This window comes from Medicago truncatula, chromosome 7, assembly GCF_003473485.1.
Source record: "Medicago truncatula cultivar Jemalong A17 chromosome 7, MtrunA17r5.0-ANR, whole genome shotgun sequence".
Classification (NCBI taxonomy): domain Eukaryota; kingdom Viridiplantae; phylum Streptophyta; class Magnoliopsida; order Fabales; family Fabaceae; genus Medicago; species Medicago truncatula.
The window spans coordinates 28124039-28148263 of NC_053048.1; the positions used below are offsets into that span (position 1 = coordinate 28124039).

At 31.9% G+C, this 24225-nt stretch overlaps 2 protein-coding genes across 2 annotated transcripts; both read left to right on the forward strand.

Annotated features, from left to right (window-relative positions):
• The first annotated feature begins 5630 nt into the window (after positions 1–5630).
• LOC11413442 (putative UPF0481 protein At3g02645) lies at positions 5631–14892 on the forward strand. The gene is made up of 2 exons (XM_003622965.3): positions 5631–6532; positions 14072–14892. Exons 1-2 carry the CDS (start codon positions 5894–5896, stop codon positions 14684–14686), a joined length of 1254 nt encoding a protein of 417 aa, XP_003623013.2. The 5' UTR covers positions 5631–5893; the 3' UTR covers positions 14687–14892.
• Positions 14893–20940: 6048 nt separating this feature from the next.
• Positions 20941–22755, forward strand: LOC11410885 (UPF0481 protein At3g47200). Its single transcript, XM_003622951.4, has 2 exons — positions 20941–21710; positions 21932–22755. Exons 1-2 carry the CDS (start codon positions 20976–20978, stop codon positions 22544–22546), a joined length of 1350 nt encoding a protein of 449 aa, XP_003622999.2. The 5' UTR covers positions 20941–20975; the 3' UTR covers positions 22547–22755.
• Positions 22756–24225: the final 1470 nt, after the last annotated feature.

A 24225-nucleotide genomic window follows, 5' to 3' on the forward strand; every position in this document is an offset into this window, starting at 1 on the left:
TTTTTTTTTTTTGTGCTATGTATAAGAATTGAAACATGAATTTTCATATTTCAACTTAATTTATTCAAATTATTATTCTCATAAACGATCTACATGTTTCTATATTGTTGAGATTTTGTTTAGATGAGTTATTTAATTTTGTGTTCATTGACATTTCAATAAGTGAATAGATCGAATGAGCTAATAAAACAAGTATATTAAAAGTATTACTAGACATGGGAACAAACAAATTAAAGTATTGGTTACGAAACAACCTGACAACAAAATTCAACTTAAATCTATTCACTAGTTATGAAAATGACAAACTTGATGAATCATTTCTTCATCAACTTCAGCACAACCTTCTTCACTTAGTTTTTTCTCTGTCTTTTCATCGCTTACAGAAGAAAAATGATTATATAATTCTAATATATACCTCTCATGGAAAATTGTACAAATAATTCATGAATGCAAGAAATGATTTCACTACAAGAAAATATGTGATTTGCACGCCCATTTTCGCAGTTCATTTCCAGCTGATTTCTCGCGAACAAGTTTAGCTAGAGATATGCTGCAGAATACCTATTGATTCGGCCGTAGCATAGATTGAGAGACAACATTGCTAGGGAAGTATTTCTTATTACATCCGTAGTAAAAAGAAACAAGTTCCTAGCAAATAATCAGTTGATATATAGCAAATAAGTATTGAAAAAGTATTTTCCATAGCAACATAACTAGGACATATCATAGCAATTTCGCAACAAAACCATAGCTATAATCTAACTAATTTGAAACAAACCATAGCGACATGACTAAAATTTATCGTAGCAAATCCACAACAAATCTATAGCTATAATCTAACTAATTTGCAAATAAAACCTAGCAATTTGGAAGTTTTCATCCAATTTTTTTTTTTTTGCTGTTTTTTTTTTTACTATATTAATTTAAGAAATTTATTACTAAATAATAATGTATATACATAGCTAAACATAACAAGCCAAATTTGCAGAAAATGCAAAGCTAAAATATCACCCTGATTTTAAATTATATTTTTAATAAATAAAAAATCCAACATTCCTAGTAATAGATGATCCTCTTGCATCCATGAACGAATTATGCTCCCTTGAATTCAGAACTGCCACAACCATTTTGAACATGAAAAAGGATAATGAATTAAAAATCCCCTCATCATTTTCTACTCTAGGATACTGTGTTGGAAATGACTGACTTCAACTCATGGCAATTCTCGTCTTTAGCTTCTGTCAAGAAAGAAGTGACCATCAACTCTTAGAAGTGGATAATATATAAGATCATCAGACATTATTTGAATACACTCCCAGGAAACATTCACAAAGCCTGTTGAAGTCAATCTTATGTCATCAAATTAGACGAGATGTGATAACAGATTAAATGTAAATGAATCCCTCTCCATTCTTAATTCCAATTTTTTGTGCTAATACTTTATAAGAAAGATGTTAGCTAAAATAGTTAGGCTTTGAAGAGAACGTTTATGGTTGTCGCTCATATGATATCTAACAAATATTGAACTGGACTAATATTGATGCTATCAAATCTTCATGTGCATAACGAATTTGTGTTACTTTCAACAAACAGTGTATGGTAGTCACATGATAGAAGAAAAATCGTTGATAGTGAGCACTTGTATGGATGTTAAAAAAGCTCACCTTTGCGGTCTCGTTTGGATTTCCATCTCTATCACCTCCTATCCAAATTCTAAACTTTATGGGAGTGCAAGTCAATGGAAGTGGCTTTCCAGTATGCTGCAAAATGGATAGATTGTATGACAAAAAAAATTTATAAAAAAATTACAGCTAATTGACCAAGAATTCAAGATGATAGGTACCTTCTTTAAAGCATTGCTGACACGACGTAAATAATGAGGAGCAACTTTCCAGAGTGACTGCTCCACTATATTCAAACTTGTGAGAAATAAAAATAAAACGAACAGTTCTTAATCTTACACGCCAAATTGTTATTATTTTCTTTTAATGTGAACCAGAAGAGCTGAGATATCCAATACTAGATCCTGAAGCAACTTACCAGCTCTAGCTTCATCAACTGGAGTGGTTTTTGGCGCCTAAGCTCATCTGTCTGCCGTATTGAAGTTAACTCGCTCACCTACCAAATCGCAATGACACAAGAGAATATAAGAAATATTTCCACTTAATAATTAAACATGAAGTCTCTATCCTCTCACAGTACGGTGGCTTTTTAGAGTGAAAATACAGTAGAGAAGAAATACTAGATCCTCAATCAGCATCTAAGATCAGGTCGATCGTTATAATCCAAAGGATGCTACATGTTGAGATGTGAAAGTAGTTACAGACAAATACTTATATTATCTTTGAATTTGAAAACTTCAATCCATTGAATTTTTTAATGGCCAAACAAAGTAAAATACTCAGCAATCCAAATGTGTTTGTACTGCAGTGTTTGTCGATTACTTTGTGTGGGATGAGCTTCTTCTAAAGACATCTTTGACAACTCTGAAGCTAACTGCTTCTCAATTAACTCAGCCATGTTCACTATACCTGCTTGCCTCATATTACATCCACTCTGCCAGAAACAAAAATAGAAACATCATTCACAATTACACAATTTTCACCTCTGTAGCATCGACACTTCTAATCAAAGGTGTGTCTGGTGTCTGTGTCAGTGCTTTGTAGATTTTCACATTTAGGGAAAAAAGTGAAACCCCATAAAAGGAAACAGAGCAATGTTTGCCATCACGGAGGAAGTTAAAAAATGGCGCCAACACTTGTTAGGCCGCCATTTCAGAATTTTCACCGATCAAAAGAGTCTACGTAGCCTTATGCCACAAACAATCCAGACACCAACACAACAAAAGAGGCTTACCGAGCTTTTAGGATTTTATTTTGAAATTCTCTACATTCCAGGGAGAGACAATAATGATGCACAGGCCCTTTTAGGCTTGATTTTGAAACAGAGCAAGGCATTCTATACTACAAGGGTCTTATTTAAAGCAGTGTAAAGGGGGAAGGGCATAACCATACAAACCAAGAGCAAGTGAAAGATATAAACCAGACATAAATGCACATAGAAATATAGTTGACCAAAAAATGTCATAAAAATGAAGTTATTTAATGGAGTAAATTGTAAGGAATGTTTAGCACAAATAAGCTACAAATAAGCTACTTATCCAAACAGACCCTAACTCAATAGTTCTCTAAAGTTTTATGCACCATAACAACAACTCATTAGATTGAAGATCATGGTGATCATCACAATAACCTGAGCTACTATTAGGGAATTAACTAGAGTTGTGGACTGGCATGGATAGACCATTCCGCTTGACTGTTCAAGTCAGGCCAGCTCAGCTCGTCTTCAGTCAACACTGGTGTGATTGTTCAAGTCAGACCAGCCAGTTCAGCTCGTCTTCAGTCAACACTAGTTTGATTGTTCAAGTCAGCCAGCTCAGCTCGTCTCATCTTCACTTTATACCACGTGTCATGTACAGATGATCAGCGCGTCTCGACTCCACGCGCCTGGTACGGATGAGTTGCACCCTAGTCCACGTGCGGCCATACAGAAAGCAGACAACCAATGGGAGGCTATGGATCACAACTTAATGGGCTTTGAATGATCAAAGAAAGACCCATTAGACCAACACTTTAATGAACATAAAAGGGGGACAATTTTATAGACTTATCTTAGATTGGCCAATGTAAAATTGTTCATGGAACAGCCTCTCTAATTGAGTCCAATGTTGAATGGAATGTGGTTCAAGCGTGGTGAACCACGTAAAGACATTTTTTGTTAGAGAATTTGCAAAGAACTTCAATCTCAAATTCTCATTGTTTGCAATATTTTCTTCAAAATATACAACTTTCCTCATTTGGAGGAACTAAAAAATTGTAATGAAGAAGGGTTATCGGGGCTTAGGAGGGTTTATATAAATTCTTCAAATTTAATATAAGTTGTTATAATATTTTTAAAATTAAAAATATATTAAATATAATCATTAATTTATCACTCTTTAATAAAAATACTCTTTTAAAAGATGTAAAAGATTTTTCAATTTTTCCCTATATTTCTATCCCTCCAAAACCTTTCCTTCCCCTCCTCTTCTAACTCCCAAACAAAATCTAAGTGTCTCTTAACCACAACGATCAGAAGGAAGTTACTAATCGAAAGATGGAAGTACACATAATCTACCTTAAATGACCCTCAACCACAATGCTCACAGACAATAGATCTTAAGCCTGGCGTTTAAATTGACAAGATATTTTGTGTAGTTTTTTTTTTGATTAATTGATTGATCTCACAAACAATGTTATTAAAATTAAAGCCACTAACACATTGCAGAGGAATCAACTAATTTCAATATATATATATATATATAGGATTGTAACTTACTTTCTTTTAAGAACATCAAAGAGTGAGTTAATTAGCATACTCCCACTTGAGGAATAAGTTAACAACCTTGATAACTTACTTTTTTACCAAAAAAAAACCAACTTCTATAATTTAAACCAACTGTAAACGGGGCGGAGCGACCCCGCTAGTCCAGTCATTACTAGAACTTTTAGCTTTTCCTGCGGATTTTTGTGTAAATTCCGCAGGAAACACATTTCCTGCAGATTTTGCGAAGGATTTAGGTTATCAGGTGAGATAATACCTTAGGATTTTAAGATCCGCAGGAAAGATATATCCGTATTAAAATGTGAAATTATCTGCAGGAAATGTGAAATTATTCACAGAATAGCAGTAACATTTTGTGATAAATTTTTTGCCTAGATTCTATAAAATTCCTGACTCCGCCACTTACTGTAAATGTAATGATTGTACAAAATCATGCACGTGTAACATATTTATTATTTATAAACTTACATGAAAAAACGTAAATATTTGTATGTATAAAAAATACGAGACTCATTAACGTCATCTTTATATTTAATAATGAGATCTTTATTATTCGGTAATATTTTGACATATTTCTAATCTACCATTTTATAATATTTTATAACAATTATTTCTTTGTTTCTATCATTAACATATTTTTTAACATTAATTTTTTCTTATTTTTCAATACAAGTAACAACCGCTCAGTAATGCCAAGAATCCCTCAGTAATTCAAGGTAGATTGGTCATTTACATTACTGACGGAATTATCTGTCAGTAAAGTTTTTGTCTAAGGTATTGAGGGTTTATTCCTTCAGTAGCGTTATTGAGGGTTTAAATGCCTCAGTAATGCAATTTTGAATTGGTTAGTAATTTGAGAAATTCTTGTAGTGATCGCAAATAACTTTATAATGTTTTCTTTTTTTGACGCATAAACGGTCTGTTGCAAGTTATTATATATTAAAACGTGATGCTTAGCCCGTGGAAAAACGTTAACTATGTTTCTTATCCTAAAGAATGAAAATCCAAGGAAGAATTAAAAGGAGAAGCCGCATGGCACACATGATTAAATTCTAGAACAGTAAAAGCAAATATCCCTTTTCCATGAATTTTACTTTTCTTCCCCATTGAGTTAAGTGGTGGACGTGTAGTTCGTTCCGAGAACAAGTTACTTTAGCAGTGAAGAGGACAGGTATAAAAATCATTTAAAGTGGAAGTGTAATATTTTAAGCAAGCATATTTACTTATCTTGTTCATTAGGTAAAGGTTTGAGAGCATGAAAATCTAAAGCACTACACTGAGCCCATATTATATTATATATGCATTAGGTAAAAGTTTCAACCATTATTATATTGAATGAATGATGGCATCCCAACCTACCCTTGTAAAAAAGGTTGTGGGGTTACAAATGGAGCTACAAAGGTACATAGATACAAATCCAACACCCGAAAGTTCACGACCAAAGATACAAAGGGTGCAAGAGTATCTCAGAAATAGAGAAAAATTTGAGAAGCATTAGACCCCGAGGTTGATGTCAAAAGGTCCTATCCATCATGGCAATAAATCTCTAAAGTTAGGAGAGAAGTACAAGCTTATGTGGGCAGCAAAATACATCAAAAACACTGGAAGCATTCAGAGGGATCTACACAAAAACATTGTTGATAACATTGATAAACTGAAGGGTCATTTTGATGACGATGTTTTAACATTGACCGGAAATTCTCTCGAAGGCTTTGATAGTCTTGAAGAAAAGCTATCGTGGATGTTGTTGGTGGATGGATGCTCTTTGCTTTATATCTTGGAGAAAGACAGGCTTGTTGAACCAGGGCCTATGGATATTAAGGTTGATCAACTAGCTATTGTGATGGTGGATGTGCTTTTGTTAGAGAATCAACTTCCTTATGAAGTACTCGAGCTATTGTGGAAAGATAACAACAAGAGTGAATTGATAAAAAGCACGACGAATTTCCTCGAGTGTCTCTGGGCCAGACCAGGTAAGTCACAGCCAGAGAAGGAGAAAGACGTGGTTCCAAATGAGTCACAGTTAGAGAAGGAGGATGACGAAGAAGGACAACACAATGTATCAATACCAAATGAATCACATTCGAAGACACCCACTCATCTTCTTGATCTTCAGCACAAAATGATCGCCACGGCATCTAAACCCAAGGTAAAATAGAATCTATTAACAATTAACAATATATAAAAATCGTAGTCCATTTAAATTTTATAATTGTCTTTTTTAAATTCATGATCTTTTTAATTTTATGTGTTTAATGGTTAGTTTTAAAAATATAAAACTAATTTGTGGCTTAATTATAACAAAAATAATTTATTATCCTCTCTTATGCCTTAAATATAGAAAAAATAGTTTTTTTTAACCTTTCTTATGTCATGGATTTAGGAAAACAGTTTATTCTTATATCTATTAATATTTTAATCTAACTAGTTTACATATAAAATAGGCTAAACTACACTTTTCGTCCCCTATGTTTCAAAATCTTGCAATTTTGGCCCCTTATTAAAAAAATGGCAAAAGTGATATTTTAAGAAAAATCATTAGTTTTCAAAATTAAAGTTGATATTTTAAGAAAAATCATTAGTTTTCAAAATTTTATCATATCGACTTTCACCTATTGGTACATACAATTTTTTTTATAGGGATGGTACATACAAATTTTCTTCCGTAGATTTAAGCACGTAAAATATGCAAGGAGTGGGACAAAAATATTAAATGTTGTTTCGCATATAAAATAGAATATATATTTAATAGAAACACTACATCTAGTAATATAATAATATTTCCAAAAAAAATCTACTACTAATATAATAATATAATAAAATTGCAATCCATCAAAATTTCATAGTTATCCTTGGTTAAACTAAATATTCCCTATATCACTAATTTTGTGGGCTTCACGATCACTTTTCTATTAAATATAATAAGAAAAAACAATGTATTATGACATAAATATTGGAAAACAATTTATATTCTCATCTTTTTTAATCTTTTAATCTGACTAATTTTTATTTTTTTTAAATAGAAACGCTAAATTAATGTTGATATTTTAAAATAATCATTAGTTTTTAAAATTTCAAAAAAGAAAAAAAATTCATATCGGACAGATAAAAAAATTCTTATATCGGTACATAAAATTTGATTTTTGGAGATATAAGCACATAAAATCTGCAATGAAAGCAATACAAATATTTTCTGGTGTTTTGTATAAACAATAAAAAATACTTAATAGAAACACTGCATTAATGTTGATATTTAAAAATAGTCACGGATTTTTTAAATTTTATCATATCGACTATCGCATAGCGGTACATGAAATTTTTCTTCTACATATACAAGCATATAAAATCCTCAACGAGTGGGGTATAAATATTTAATGGTGTTTTAAAAAAATTCATGAGTTTTCAAAAATTTATTATACTAACTTTCTCATTTATGTATACAAAAATTTGTTTCTGCATAAGGATGGCAAATCGGACCCGCCTACCCCGTTTAGGCCCGTCATATCTAAGCCTGCTTAAAAAGGAACGAGACGATCAAAGTCAAATTAGGTGACCCGAGTCAAAAACTTCAACTCAGCCCATCGAAAATAGCTGGTTAAACGAACTGGTCCGATGGGTTGGGCCCGTTTTCCCACCCCTATTTCTGAAGGTGAGAAAAACACAAGAAAGGGGGGGTTGAATTGTGTTGGCTTTTTCTACATTTTCTCCTAAGCTGAAAACACTGATCAGAAGCAGATAAAGTTCTACTTCTGAAGTGATGTTCAGGACTAGATTGCAGCGGAAGTAGTCCTGTCCCCCTTGAACTTCCAAGGAGAGTTCACTAAAATGTTATATCTGATTACAACTGCTCACTGCTAAACTTAGCAAGAGACTTCAAAATACTCAAGCACAACTGCAAGAGATTTCCTATGCTCCTGAACACAATCAAAAGACTTCTAATTCAAACAGAATTACACAGAAAATTGTTTGAGGTTGAACACTTGAAATACAATCAGTGGTGTTCACAATACAAATCAGATACAAACTCTTAAGACTCTAGAATTTCTAAGATATGAACTTTCATATGAAATTCTAAGTGAACTTTTGTTGTAGAGTCTTGTCATTCTCTAAGTCTTCACTCCTTTATATAGTGGTGTGAAAGAGACGTTGTGAATTGCCAGCACATCAAAATAGAGTCGTTCAAGCTTTGATCAATCACCGATGATCTTTTGCCTGATATGGTTATTGTCCTATGAAGGATCAATTTCAAATCCATTCCAAGTATGAAGGAACAATGTTGCAGGCAGAGCTGTTATTCTTGTCTTGTAGCAGAGACACAAACTGAGTAGTGGAGGTAGTGGTTGTACACTTCATACAATTGTACTTTGTCAACGCTCTTCAAAGAACAAGCATCCAATGCCTTCAAATCCTTTCAAAACAGTCGTTGCTTCACTCTTCTGGTCTTCTGCAATGCTTAGAAGAGATTAAAATCATTGAATAACTTTTGAAGCTTTAAGTCTTGCATCTCCTAATGAACTTCAGCTTCTGATGATATGCTTCTGATGACATCATCACTTCATGAGCACTTTGCTTCAGACGCTTCAAGCTTCTTTTATGTTGATTTCTTAACTCTCTTTTGTTCTTGCAAAACTCTTAAAGGGTAATATTAAACACATTTTGTTCTAACAATCTCCCCCTCTTTGATTCTTTCTTCTTCAAGTTTATCTTATTTGGAGGACTTGTATTCAAGCAGAAGTAGTTTCTGATCTAGAAGTTCTTTCTTCAGCTGCTTGTTTTCTCTTTATAGTGCAACATTTCTTTGCAACAAGTCTAGTTCAGTAGAAGCTAATTTGAAGTTAATCTTGTTCAGCAAAGTCAAATCCAATTCCTTGGGATGAATTCAGTAGCAGTTCTAGCTTCTAGACACAATGGTGTTCTCACAAGAGTCAACCTCTTCAACTTTACTGACAACCCCTTTTAGCCAGTCTTGAAGATTGTTCTGAGCAGTGTCTTGAGCATCCAAGCATGATCTCTGAAGTTCAGTCAAGACAAAATCCACTCTCTCCTTCAATCTTCTCCAATTCTTCACATAGTTGTCTTCATGCACCAGATTGTTCTTTGCCTGAACTAGCTTAATCAGCTCCTAAAAGAGATTCTCATACAAATCTGTTAGTATAGAAGAATCTAGAAACAGGGTGGGTGGAGAGGGTATATTTGTGGATATGGCAGGAGCACAAGCTTGAATGGCTTGGCTGGAAGATGAAGGTTGGTCATTTGTGGAGGATGCAGTTTGAATATTGGTCTCTGAAGGTTGATCAGGAACAGATGTTAAGACCATAAAGTATGAGTTAGATTGCTCAACCTCAACATCAGAATCTTTAGATGTGATCATAAAATCAGGTTCGCTGACCTTTTTAGAAGATGAAGGAGACTCAATATGATCAGAAAGGGTTTGTTCAGGAACAATTTGTTTAGGAACAAGGATATTTGGACAGGTGATTGAGGCTATTTGTAAGTTTGGTGCTTGTTGTTGGGGGCTTTCTACAGTAATTTCCTCAGAAATAACTCTAGAAGCTTTTTCTAGATTGGGCTCAACACCTGGTAATTCACCAGAGTAGTGACTGACCAGATTCTCCAAAACAGACGGTTCTGAAGTATGGGTGATTGAAGTGGGATGAGATGACGATGACTCATTGAGATTTGAAGACTCAACCTATGATTGGTGGTTTTATCATTGGTGGTTGAAAAGGATGATTTGCAGGTAGTCTTTCACAAACTTTGATTCTCATCTCAGACATTTCTCCTATGCTGTTTAGGATAGAGAGATACACAGACTCATAGGAAATCTTGTCAGCATGCTTTTTATGGAGTTTGGTGGATGGTGAAAGACCTTTGTTTAAGGTTGTATAGATTCTGCCTAGAGGAACATTATCATAGTCAGATGAAGTTGAGGAGGATGACAATGTGGTTGACAGAGAAAGAGGTGGAACTAGATTCTATTTCTATAACAGTAGCATTATGTGGAGAATCATGATTACCTCTTGAAGCTTCTGAATCACGAGCTTCTGAACAACCTGCATGTTCCTTCAGAACTTCTTCAGCAAGATCTTTCAACACTTCACAAGATGCTACCAGTTGTTGAAGATCCTCTGTAAGCTCAATCCCCAGTTGAGCAGCTTCAACAGTTGATTCTTTCATTAGTTGCTCAGCAGGAACTTTAATTTCCTTTGCTAACTCCAGGACCTTCTGAAGTGTAGCAGCATCTTCAGCCTTCTGTAGTTCTCTTGCTTCTTATCTCCCTTGTGACTAGATAGTAGTAGCTTTTATTTGATCTTCTTCTTCCATCACATAGTTTGCTACTTTCAGCTTCCTGACTTCTTGATTTATTTTCTTTTTAGGAACTAATTGAGCAGGTTGTGACTGTGATTAAGAAAAGCCAACTATCTTGCCACTTCTAGTTCTCTTATTCAGCACCTTATCAGCATCAAGGTCCTGAACTTCTTCTAGGATGGTTGGCACATTTGAATCAGTTGCTTTTTCCATAGGAGCAACTTGAGCTTTCTTGGCTTTCTTTGCCTTCTTCTTTTGAGGATCAGAAGCTTTCTCATCATCGTTAGCTTCCTTTTCTTCTTAGAAGCAACACGAAAAGCAACACCATACATGTTCTCTAGAACATCTTCCATCTTGATGGCTTCTCCTATTAACTCAAAATGTTTCATGATGTAGTTTACTCTCACATCCAGAGGGTCTTTCATGCATATAAGAGGAAAGTCTTCCATCAAGTTTGATACAACATCAGATTCTTTCAAGTATGTGTCCAGCTTCTTGTAATCATCTTTGCCAATTAACTTCATGTGCCTCAGAGTACTCCCATTGATTACTTTCCCTGTTACTGTACCAAGATCTTTATCATAGAAGATCTTTGTTTCACTCAATGCTTCCAAAATTCCTCCTTGATGAAGGATTTTAGAGATTAGTCTTCCATAGGGAATCCAGACTCTGTTGATTTTGGAACTGAACTTGAAGAAGCCATTGATGTTGAAGAAGTTTCAGGGTTCTAGGGTTCTGAGTGAGGAAGTTACGTTTTACTTCGCAGAGAATAAGTTGTGAAAAGAAGAAAGTGTAGGTTGTGAAGTGAGTAGTGTGTGATTTGTCTAAGTGTTTTGAGCAAAAACGTTTGCAATTCAGAAGGGGACAAATAAACACATCATTAATGACATTGGGGGCGCGAGATAGTACATTCAAAGCTGAAATTCATCATTGCTCTCTTAAGTTATACACCAATACAAATAAGCCATGTCAGAATAGAGTCGTTTGAGCTTTTATCAATCACCAATAATCTTTTGCCTGATATGGTTATTGTCCTATGAAGGATCAATTTCAAATCCATTCCAAGTATGAAGGAACAATGTTGCAGGCAGAGCTGTTATTCTTGTCTTGTAGCAGAGACACAAACTGAGTAGTTGAGGTACTGGTTGTACACTTCGTACAATTGTACTTTGTCAACGCTCTTCAAAGAACAAGCATCCAATGCCTTCAAATCATTTTGAAATAGTCGTTGCTTCACTCTTCTGGTCTTCTGCAATGCTTAGACGAGATTAAATCCATTGAACAACTTTTGAAGCTTTAAGTCTTGCATCTCTTGATGAACTTCAGCTTCTGGTGATCTTCAGCTTCTGATGAACTTGCTTATGATGACGTCATCACTTCAAGAGCACTTCTCTTCAAACGATTCAAGCTTCCTTTTTGTTGATTCCTTAACTCTCTTTTGTTCTTCCAGAACCTAATAAAGATACCAAATTTTTGTCTATGGTTCTGTACATTTGAACAAATATTAGCATATCCAATTAACAATTTTTAATATCTTGTTATCATCAAAACTCTTAAAGGGTAATGTTAAACACATTTTGTTCCAACAATCTCCCCCATTAGTATTTAAAATGTGCAATTGTTGTTAATCTAATTAACAAGTTGACTGTAAGGGTTTGAGGTTTGTAATCTCCCCCTAAGTCGAATAGTACTTTAAGGTGAGGTTTGTAAGCTCCCCCTGAGTTTTATCCAAGTTAATTAAATTCATCATTAGAAACAAAATACACTCAGAATAATCTCACATTAATAGATTAGAAGATAAAAAGAATGTCCTATTAATTTAACTTGATTAAAATTAAATTAATGGGGCTCAGAGCCTATAAATACTATACATATACTCCCCCTTTTGTCATCAACAAAAAGTATAAAAACTAAAGAGAAAAAGAAAGGGATGAGAAAAACATAGTGAGAAATTCTAATAAAAACATTTCACAAGCAAAATATTAGTTCAGTAGCACAAAAACTGTTCAGAAGCACATAATCATTGATCAGAAACAGTAATTCAGAAGTATATAAACATAAGTTCTGAAGCAGAAACATGCAAAGATACAGACAAAAGAAATAAACAAGTAAATGGTGTGCAACTAAGGCTTGGCTTGGTTTTGAAACATATAGTTGAATCTTTTGAAACATATGGTAATCACTTTTTTAAATAAATAGTTTAGTTTGTTTGGATACAACTATATAAAAGGATTTTTTGTTACAAAATTAGTTCAATCTTTTGAATCATATTTTCTCTCTCTAAAAAAATCTATTTTTTGATAAGCTTCTCCTAACAGCTTCTTAAAGCCCCGTTTCTTATAGTTTTTTTTTCATGAAAAAAATCAATTTTTAAAAAAAAATAATCACTTTTAAGAATTTTCATCCGTTTGTTACATAATTTTAAAAAAATCATAATCTAAAAAAAATTTAAAAACAGTTCAAATGAAAAGCTATTAAGAGCAGCTTCTCAAAAAAATATATTTTTTTGAGGAAAGGGAAAATATGGTTTAAAAGATTGTTCTAATTTTGTAACAAAAAATCTCTTTTATATAGTTGTATCAAACAAAGTAAATTATTTGTTTAAAAAAAGTGATTTTTATTGTGGTAAACAAACGTAAAATAGATTCTGATTTTTTATTAAATCTCTAAAATATAATCTCTTAATGATTTTATGTGAAAATCAATTTTATTTTAGTCCGTAACAAACATACCCTTATTTGAAGTTGTTTTTAGATATTTTTGAGATTCTGATTTAAAAAAAGAAAAACTATAATAAAAGGATGCAATATTTTTAATAGTGATTTTTTTCTTAAAATTTTTTAACAAACGGGCTCAAAATAAAAAGTTACTTATTAAAATAGTCATGAGTTTCCAAAATTTTATCATATCATCTTTCTTCAATATGTATATAAATTTTTTTTTATTCATATATAGCACATAAAAATCTACAGCATGTACAAATACAAACATTCAACGGTGTTTTGCGAAGAAAATAAAATTTATTTAATAGAAAAATAACCACATTAATTTTTATATTTTAAAAATATTTACGATTTTCAAAATTTAATCGTATATATATTGACTACATAAACATTTATTTTCACATAAAAATTTCAATGGATTTGAAATTAAAATATTAATTTTTTTAAAAAAATATTTCTTGATTTTGAATCCTATGTCCGATGCCACTCCTTAGCATTTACCTTTTTTTTGGGGGGTTATAACACTTTTTTTTTTTTTTAAATATTTTTCTTTGCAAATGTGATAATTATTACTGTACACAGGAAGTATAATTATGAATTTTTTTTACTATCTTAATAGTAAGATGATCCAATCCATTTCTGATAAAAACATGTAGACTAAAAGCAATGAAACTGCCGACATGAAAGGGAGTCAGGAGAAGAATAAGTTCGAGATGATTACATATAGGAACATACAAGATCTAAAAGCAGTAGGAATAAGACTTAAGTCAAGCAAGACACAAAGCCCAAGAGACATGGATTTCTGCGAAGGATGGTTCGCTGCGACACTGACTCTACCTGAGATCGTTGTGGACGACACATTAGCCTTTACTTATCTCAATCTGATAGCATATGAGATGTGTCCCGATTTTAAGAACGACTACGTAATTTGTTCTTATGTAGCTTTCATGGAGTCACTCATTGACCATCCTGAAGATGTGAAGGAATTGAGATCAAAACGGATTTTGCTCAATTGCCTTGGGAGTGATGAGGAAGTTGCCAAACTTTTCAATATCATAGGCACTGACTTGACGACTAACATAGACACATATTATGATGTTAGATGCAAAATAAATAAGCATTATAGTAACAGATACAAGACTTGGATAGCGAAGGGTTTTGAGAATCATTTCAGCAGTCCTTGGACCATTATTGCATTCAGTGCTGCGTCTATCGCCCTTGTTCTTACTCTCATTCAGACATTGTTTACGATTCACCCGGCTTGCAAATAAAGGAGATTCCCTATGACAATGTTGTTTTCCGTTATGGCACTCATCATACTTCTCTGGAATTTTAATAGGTTGAGTTTTTTTAATGAATAAATTTTAGGTTAAGTTTGTGTGTACGTCGTCATGACTATGAGTACTCAAAAATAAAGAGTGCCTTTTTCTGTGTTGTGTGTTGAATTGAAACATGAATAAATTAATATTCTCATTGATGATCTATGTGTTACTATATTGTTGCGATAATACTGATTTTGTTTAGATGAGTTGTTTAATATTGTATTCATCGACATCGTAATAAGTGAATAGACCAAATGAGTTAATGGGCCCGTTTGTTATAAAAAAAATTTAAAATATATTTTTGTTATAATTTTTTTAACAATTAAATTTTCAAGAAAAACTTCAATTGAAAAATTCGTTTGAATAGATTATTTTAAAATGTCATTCTATGTAATTCATCATTTTGTTACAAATTTTTTTGCATAATAAAATTTTGAAAAAAAAATGTCTAAAATAAAAGCTATTTCAAATAGCTTTTCATAGAAATCATTTTTGAAAGATGTCATGTTGATAAAATATACGATTTTTACTATGTAAAATCTGAAACAATTAATATTTAAATTAGTGAATGTCCCAATCTCTTTTTTAACTTATACCAAATGAGTTTAAAATTATTTCTACTATTTTTGATGAAATTTCCAAAACATCCATTTTTAGAAATAAAAAAAGAAATCTATTTTTTTTTTAAATCCAAAACAAACGGTCCCAATAAGACAAGCAATTAATCGCTTTAGTCTTTGAATTTGTAAGGAGTTGTGAGAAAAGTCTCTAAATGCAGCGAAATTGAAAAACAAAATATAAACTCTGTTACTCGATTTAGTCCCTAACATTAAATAGGTATGTTAATGATGACATGATATCTAATGAGGCAATATAACAACTGCGACGTAAGATTGTGACATAGCAAAGCTTAAACACGTGGCAAGGACTAAAATAAAGAAATAAAGAATATATTAATAATTAAGGGAATTTCTATGGTACACTCGCAAATTAAGGTGTACCGATACTCTCGTTTACATTTTTATAAATTAATTATCATTTTTTTATGAAAGAAATAGGTGTTTGTTGACATATATATTTTAGAAAATATCATTTTATAAGAAAAAACATCATTTCATTTTTTAGAAAAATCATACTAAATTTTTCTACATTTTATTGTAAATAATAATCAAAATTCTCTATTATGAGTAATAGGAATTCAGAAAAATCAAATTTTATTGTGTTGACGTTTTTGGTAAATAAGATTTAGTTATTATAATTATAGGTGATAGAATTTTTTTTTCTACAAAAAATGACTCATTTAACTATTAATTTAAGGATTTGGTGTACCAATACACTTAAATTGTTGGGTGTACCATAGAATTCGCCAAAATATTAAACCTAAATTTGATAAATAGAATGGTCATTTTAGTTCCTTATTTATGACTATACTTTCATTATGCTCCCTGAGTAATAAAAAAAATGGGCATAGTAGCCTCTGATTTATGACTATATATAATTTAATTATGGTCATGAGCTTCCAAATACCAATTTGAAGCAATCTATCAATGCAATTGAAATCAAATATTTGTTACAAAACATGTCTTTCCTAGCAAATACCATAGATAATACTCATTAATAATCTAAACACGAAGTAAAATCCAAACACCAAATTACATAGATTCATAGGAAAATATAAATTACGGAAAGACATTCATCTTGAAAAAAATCATTCATTTTCATGCTCATGCTTCCTCTAACGCCATGACCATAACCACTACATCTATTCATGTTGTGACCTTCAAGATCACAGCTTGGGCAATGCAAGGTTTAGTATGCCTTCTTAATTTTTGTTCTTTTAGAAGATGTTCCTTCGTCATTTATATATTTTCTTCTTGTTTTTTTGGGCCTTCCTGGACGCTTCCTGATTGGTGCGGGAACCGTTCTGAAATAGTCAGTTGGTTTCCAATATTCTTGACCTTCAGTAGGTCTGACACAAAAGTTGTATTTTGCTTCCAATGTGAGTCATCCATGATAATAATCTTCTGATTTTTCCCGAATCCATGCAATGGCTGAACATGCATGTTCACATGGCATGCCTAAACAAAATTAATAAAAAATAAAATATGTGTTATGCTTATAATTTCTAGTCAAACATAGATGAAATTATTTAAATTAAAGTTGTATTGTTTGATAGAATGTGAGATGTGGCAAATTATTTAAATTAATTTTGTATACTATAACGACAGAAACCATTTGAATCATATTATTTTGTTTGATTCATAGGTTTGAAAGGTAGCAAACCATGCACAACTCCTTTGACTGTAAGTTAATTTTTGATTAATTCTTATCTCACTCAACAAGATTTTTTTTTTAATGTTACATTACATCCCCAATATATAAGAGTCAATTTTGTAGCTTTGTGCTCTCATCATACCACAGTCACACATAAAGGAGCAAAACAAATAAATTATATGATACTCTTTGGTCTCATAATTCATTTTGCCTGAACCTTATACATGAGAATTCCAAGCATTTGAAACTTGAAACTGAAATTCCAAGCTTTATCTAATAAGACAAGTATATATTATAGGGTGGGTATTCACAAACATGACAACATCACAAAGTATTCTTTTTGTAAAAAAAAAACGCATAAATTTTTTTTTTTTGGAATGAAAAACGCATAATGTATTTGTTTACGAAATATCCTAACAACAAAATTCAACTCAAATCTAATCGCTAGCTATGAAAATACATACTTGATGAATAATTTCTTTATCAACTTCAACACAAGTATTTTTATTTTTTTTTCAAGGAAACTTCAGGATGAGCTTCACTTGGTTTTTTTTTTTCTTTTTTTTTCTGTCTTTTCCTCGATCACAAAGAAAAATTATTATATAATTATTCTAGACTCGCATATATACCTTTGGTCGAAAATTGTTTCAATGACTCATGAATGGAACAAATGATTTGTTTATCAAAATTATTTAAGTATGATACATGTTAAAAAATTTTGATAGCTAGTTACACACGATAGTTATTAGATTAAAGAATCTTCTAGATCTTCAATATATATCCATTTTTTTCAACTCGTTTCCGCATCATAATAAATCCGGGATAACCCAAAGAGTCTTGCCAACGATATATTTAATACAATTTGTAAATTTCTGGTTTACAATAATATATGTTTCCACTCCTTAAAAAAATAATATGTGCTTCCATTGCACTAATAATATAATATGTAAACTTCAGGTTTACAATAATATGTGATTCAATTGCACTAATATAAGTGTAGTATAAATCAAGAGATAAAGATATATATTTTTCACTACACTTATTTTCTTCAGAGTATATCTCTTAACATAAAGATAATTAACATTTTTTTTTCTTCTATATGATATGAATTTAGAATGATATACTTGAAACGGAATAAATTTTTATGAAATTAGTTTCATATAATGCTCTACTGGATATCATATAATGCATTCTCAATGCGTAATTCTATTACTCTGTATAACAATATATTTTCTCTTCTGGAACCTTCAATATTTTTTATTTATTTTTTAGCATCAAATGTAATAATAAAATTAGTTTCTTTGTATCACTCATCTAAACATTTTTATATTCTTTTGCATAAGAAATCTTTCAAACAACATCCAACAAAATATACCTAAAATTATTGTGCTCCTTAGTGAATCCAAATTCTAGGAGCAATACTTGCTCGAAACTTCGAAATAGTTTATGCATACTTTTTAGAAGGAATTTAAAATACAAATCTAATTTACAGTGATTCTGTCAACTAACAAGAATTCCATTTCAAAACAATATAGTTCGTAAATCTCAATTGTTTCAAAAATAGCAATAATATCAAATTCATAAGCACGGTACCTACTATTTCCTTAGAAAAAGAAATTATGTGGATCACAAATGAGTGTTGAATGTGCACAAAGATGATATAGATGACAATACCTCTTATTTATATGTCTTGTGAGAACTAGGCATGGCAATGGGGAGGGGTGGGGACGGGTTTTACCTTCCCCATCCCCATACCCGATTCTCATATACTTACCCGCTACCCTACCCATACTCAACGGGGATGAGAAATTGAATCCTATCCCCGTCCCCGACGGGTTCGGGTATCCCCGCCCCATCCCCGTCCCCGCATTGAATAATTTTTTTAATAAAAAATATAAGTTTTTTTGCATCCCGTAGATCAACAATAAGCTCACTTTCACATTTGTTAGACAAAATTATTTAGTTGATCCTTTAAATATAAATGGTAGTTTTTATTAACATGACAATTATCAAACAAAATAACATAACATATCAACATAAAGTAGTTTTTTACATTTGGGACGGGTTGGGGTATGGGTTCGGGGTGGGTACCTATATACCCGTTACCCGTCCCATACCCGTGTTTCGAGATCGGGGAAAACCCATACTCATACCCAAACCCAGTCAAAACGGGAAAAATCCGTCAAATTGGGTTTGGTTCGGGCGGGTAACCACGGATATGGGTTTTGTTGCCATGCCTAATGAGAACTCATTAGTAGCAAAAATCATAATCATCATAAGTCATAAAAAACTTTTGCAATCTTCACGTGTATCATATTAATGATAATCTCTGTTATATCAATTCTTGACATTATTTTCCCAATTTTGCTACTTTGGGAGCATATTCAATTGACAATATTTTTTTTTGTTCAACTTATACTAAGATCAAATAGATCTGGTTCTTTGAGAACTCATCCACAAACCTCTATCGACAATGACAAAGGAAAATCATGATATTTTTATTTTGCAATATTTCACAAATGCTTGATGGTAAATTATCAGTTCTTCTAGAACCATATCTCAAATCTTCATAATAAATAAAATTCATTCTTTGAGGAATCCTTCAGAGATGCAATTTAATATTAAATTTTAGTTCTTCAGAACTATCTCTCAAATCTTCATAAAGAATGATCGAGAAAATTCCTTGTTTGAGCGATCCTTCAAAGATTCTTTAATATTACAAGAAAATTAGTTCTTCAAGAACTATATTACATGTGATCTTCATATCAAGAAAAATTCTTTCCTTGCACAATCTTTCAGGAATACTTAATATTAAATTATTCAAAAACTTCTTATGATTTCAATCTTAAAGGAACTATATTACTAGAATTTTTTTCCCGAAATATTAAGAGCCTCAAAATCAAGTTTTGTAAGGTTCGACATAATGAGTACTATAATAAAAGTTTAAACAAGTTCGATAATATAAAAAGTAATTGGATAAAATTTGAGTTAATCATTTCTAACTCGGCCGGCCTCAATTGAAGAATATAGGGAAAATTAAAGTATTGATACTGATCACCAACTAGTTTTCCAAATACAAGGAACCTATGAGTGTAACATTGTTGAATAATTCATACAAAATTTGGAGTTTGATTGACCATACGCACACTCCCATTGAGTCTCTAACTAGTATAAAACCGGTTAACTTCCTATGTCTTATGCACCAACACTAATATTAATATCACTTCTTAAAATGGCTAATTCTTTTTTCTTGTCCTTACTAGTGGTATTCCACGCTGCTCTTATGCTTGTCCCATTGAGTTTTTTTTTTTTTTTTTTTTTTTTTAAAATTGCTATGGCCGTTAAGTGTCGATAAAACCTCGGCAAATAACTACCGCTGGTTAGGTTCCACGACAATTAACTATCAATGGGGACATTTTGATCATTTACGAGTATTTTCAATCTTATTAAGTGTGTGAACATCAATTTTCATGATGCTTAGCCCGTGGAAAAACGTTAATAAAGTTTCAAGAGAAATTCTTAGATGGGAATGTAAGTAACATGTCAGTATTTACAAACAACCAATAAAACATTACACCTCATTTAATTTATTAAAAAAATAAAAAATAAAATAAAGATGAAACATGTCCTCCTTATTGCTTGCTCTTCTTCCGCCATTATTTTTTTGAGGAATTAATACTGACACAGTTAAATTAAATTCGCCAAGATCCTGTTTCCGAGAATTTTACTTTTCTTGTACATTGAGTAAAGTGATGGACATTATATATTTGTTCTGAGGACAAGTTACTTTAGTAACAAAGAGGACAGGTATAAAAAATATATTAAGCAAGCATATTTAGTTATCTTGTTCATTAGGTAAAGGTTTGAGAATGAAAAACTAAAGCACTACGCTGAGCCCATATTATATAATACTATATAAAACGCATTTTGATTTATATTCCTCAACCATTATTATATTGAATGAATGATGGCATCCCAAACTATTAAAGAAAAATTTGTCGAGTTAAAAAATTCAAAGCAAACACCTCCAAATGCACGACCAAAGATACAAAGGGTGCAAGAGTATCTCAGAAGTAGAAAAAACTTTGAGCAGCATTACTCACCCAAGTTAGTGTCGATAGGTCCTATCCATCATGACAATCCAACTCTGAAGTTAGGAGAGAAGTACAAGCTTATGTGGGCAGCAAAATACATAGAAAACACCGGACTTATTCCAGAGGAACTACACAAAAAGATTGCAGATAACATTGATGAACTGAAGGGTCGTTTTAGCGATGATGTTTTAACTCTAACCGGAAACTCTCTTCAAGGCTTTGAGTGCCTTGATGAAAAGCTGTCGTGGATATTGTTCATGGATGGATGTTCTTTGCTCCATATCTTGGATAACATTATGTACCTACTGCCGATGAATATTAAGGTTGATCAACTGGCTCTTGTGAGGGAGGATGTGCTTTTGTTGGAGAATCAACTGCCTTATGAAGTACTCAAGCTTTTGTGGAAAGATGAAGATGAGAGTGGATTAATAAAAAGCATGAGGAGTTTTCACAACTGTATTTATTTTGTAGGGTCAGAGGCAGAGAAAGAGAAGGAGGGAAATGGAGAACATAGTGTATCAATACCAAATGAGTCACAGTCAGAAACACCCACACATCTTCTTGATCTTCAACGTAAAATCATCCTCACCACATCTAATTCCAAGGTACATTAGAATTAACAATAAAATGTACTAAAATAAATTGAAATAACAAAAGAAATTAGAGACAAAAAATATTTGGTTACACAATTAGAAAGGGAGTTTGTCTTTGTTCGGTTTCTAAATAATCTTTCCTTTGCAAAATATATTTATTATTGTATAGAGGAAGTATAATTTTGAATTTTTTTTATCATCATATGATCCAATCCATTTCTGATTAAACATAGAAAAAAATCAATGAAGCTAAAATCAGAGAATGGAGATGGAAGAATTCCGAGGAAAACATCCCGATTACATACAGGGGCATAGAAGATCTAAGAGCAGTAGGAATAAGACTTAAGGCAAGCGCAACAGGGAGGCCAACAGACGTAGATTTCACTGCAGGATGGTTTACTGCAAAACTGACTATTCCTGTAATCTATGTGAACAACCTTGCAGCCTCTACTTTACTCAACCTGATAGCATATGAGATGTGTCCAGATTTTGACAACGACTGTGGGATCTGTTCTTATGTAGCTTTGATGGACTCACTCATCGACCATCCGGAAGATGTGAAGGTATTGAGATCAAAAGGGATTTTGTGCACGGTTTGGAGTGATGAGGAAGTTGCCAGTCTTTTCAATATCATAGGTACTGACTTGGTAGCTAACATAGACAAATATTTTTATGTCCAACTGAAATTACGTGAGCATTACTTTAATAAATACAAGACTTGGATAGCGCTGGGTTTTCGTACTTACTTAAACAATCCTTGGGCCGTTATTGCCTTCCTTGCTGCTTTTACTGCCCTTGCTCTTACTTTCATTCAGACATGGTTTACAGTTCACCCGGCTAACAAATAAAGGTGCTTCGTTATGACAATGTTGTTTTCGTTATGGCATTCATCACTTCTCTGTGGATTTTTAATAGGTTGAGTTTTTTATATGAATAAATTTTAGGTTAAGTTTGTGTGTACGTCGCCATGACTATGAGTACTAATAAATAAATAGTGACTTTTTCTTTGTGCTGAGCGTTTCAATTGAAAACATGAATAAATTAATATTCTCATTGATGATCTACTGTTACTCTATTGGTGCGATTATTTTGATTTTGTTAGATGAGTTATTTAATATTGTGTTTATCGACATTGCAATAAGTGACTAGACCAAATGAGTTAATAAGACAATTATATATTATAGGGTATTCATAGACATGACAACACACAAAGTATACTCGTTTAGGAAATAAGCTAACAACAAAATTCAACTCAAATCTAATCACTACAAGTTATAAAAATGATAATATTTTTAGGTTAAATATGTTTTTGGTCCGTATAAATATATAAACTATTCTGCAAAATTTTGTTAAAATATAAATTCTATGGATTCAGAGTCGAAGAATTATTTTACAGAGACTAAAACGAAAAGTTTGTATATTTACAAGAAACAAAAACATATATATTTAAGCATTTCATTATCAACTTCCGCAAAGAGGTTTTTTTTTTGTTAAATATGTTTTTGATTCCTATAAAAATACCAACTTTTTTACTTTGGTCCCTCTAAAATTTTCCTTCGACATTTAGTCATTATAAAATTTTCAATCACACCTTTTGGTCCCTATTTTAAAATCAACTCATGTTTTTTTAATGAAATTGTGCAAAAATGTGTAAAATATTGTAAAAATCTCTTCCAATTATTTTTTTAACAAAACATGAAACAAATATGAATTTTAAACCATAAAAAATTCATATTTAATTCATGTTTTGTTAAAAAATTATAACTTTTTTTTAGAGAAATGCTTATAATATTATAAACTTTTATGCAAAATTTCATTCAAAAATATGAATTATACATACGAGTTTACTTAAAATGAGGGATAAAAAATGAAGATGGAAAACTTTTGGGAGACTATAAAGATCGACGAAAAGTTTTAGAGAGACTAAAACGAAAAGTTGATATATTTATTGGGACCAAAAATATATTTAACCCTTTTTTTTTTTACCGAAACTTTGGCACAAGCTTCTTCACTGTATGATTATATAATTCTAGACTCACACATATACTTAATGACACGTCATCTTACGTTATTCTTAGCATATTTTTCAATCATTTTTAGTAGGTTTTACCAGTATAACAGAAGAGTATTTAGAACAATTGCCTATGAGTTCGAGACATTTGTAATGTTTTCTATATTTGAATCTGTAATTCTATTCTTCCTGAAACATAGCAATTCTAGGGTGTTTTCTATATCAAATGCAATGACAACTCCAAATCTTCTTTTGGTTTGGTCGTTGCAAAATCTCAAAGTTGATGATCACGCTAAATTCTCTTTTAGTTTGATCATCGCAAATTTAAATATGAATACAATCAAACTCCCGTAATAAGTTTTTGCACAATCAATTTATTTTTGCTCGCATTTATCACAACAAAACATTTACCTTAAATTCAACAAAAAATCATTTTATGACCCAAAACTGCGTAGCTGTGAATTTTCAATCGCACTCATAGACACGTCCAAGCAATATACCACTTTTGTCAAGCAC

Excerpts from the sequence above, each read along its gene's own strand:
- LOC11410885 (XM_003622951.4), top strand. The coding sequence starts at position 20,976 with ATGATGGCATCCCAAACTATTAAAGAAAAATTTGTCGAGTTAAAAAAT. Across the intron at positions 21,711-21,931 it reads TCACCACATCTAATTCCAAG|AAAAAAATCAATGAAGCTAA; the intron begins GTACATTAGAAT and ends GATTAAACATAG.
- LOC11413442 (XM_003622965.3), top strand. The coding sequence starts at position 5,894 with ATGTCAAAAGGTCCTATCCATCATGGCAATAAATCTCTAAAGTTAGGA. Across the intron at positions 6,533-14,071 it reads CCACGGCATCTAAACCCAAG|ACTAAAAGCAATGAAACTGC; the intron begins GTAAAATAGAAT and ends AAAAACATGTAG.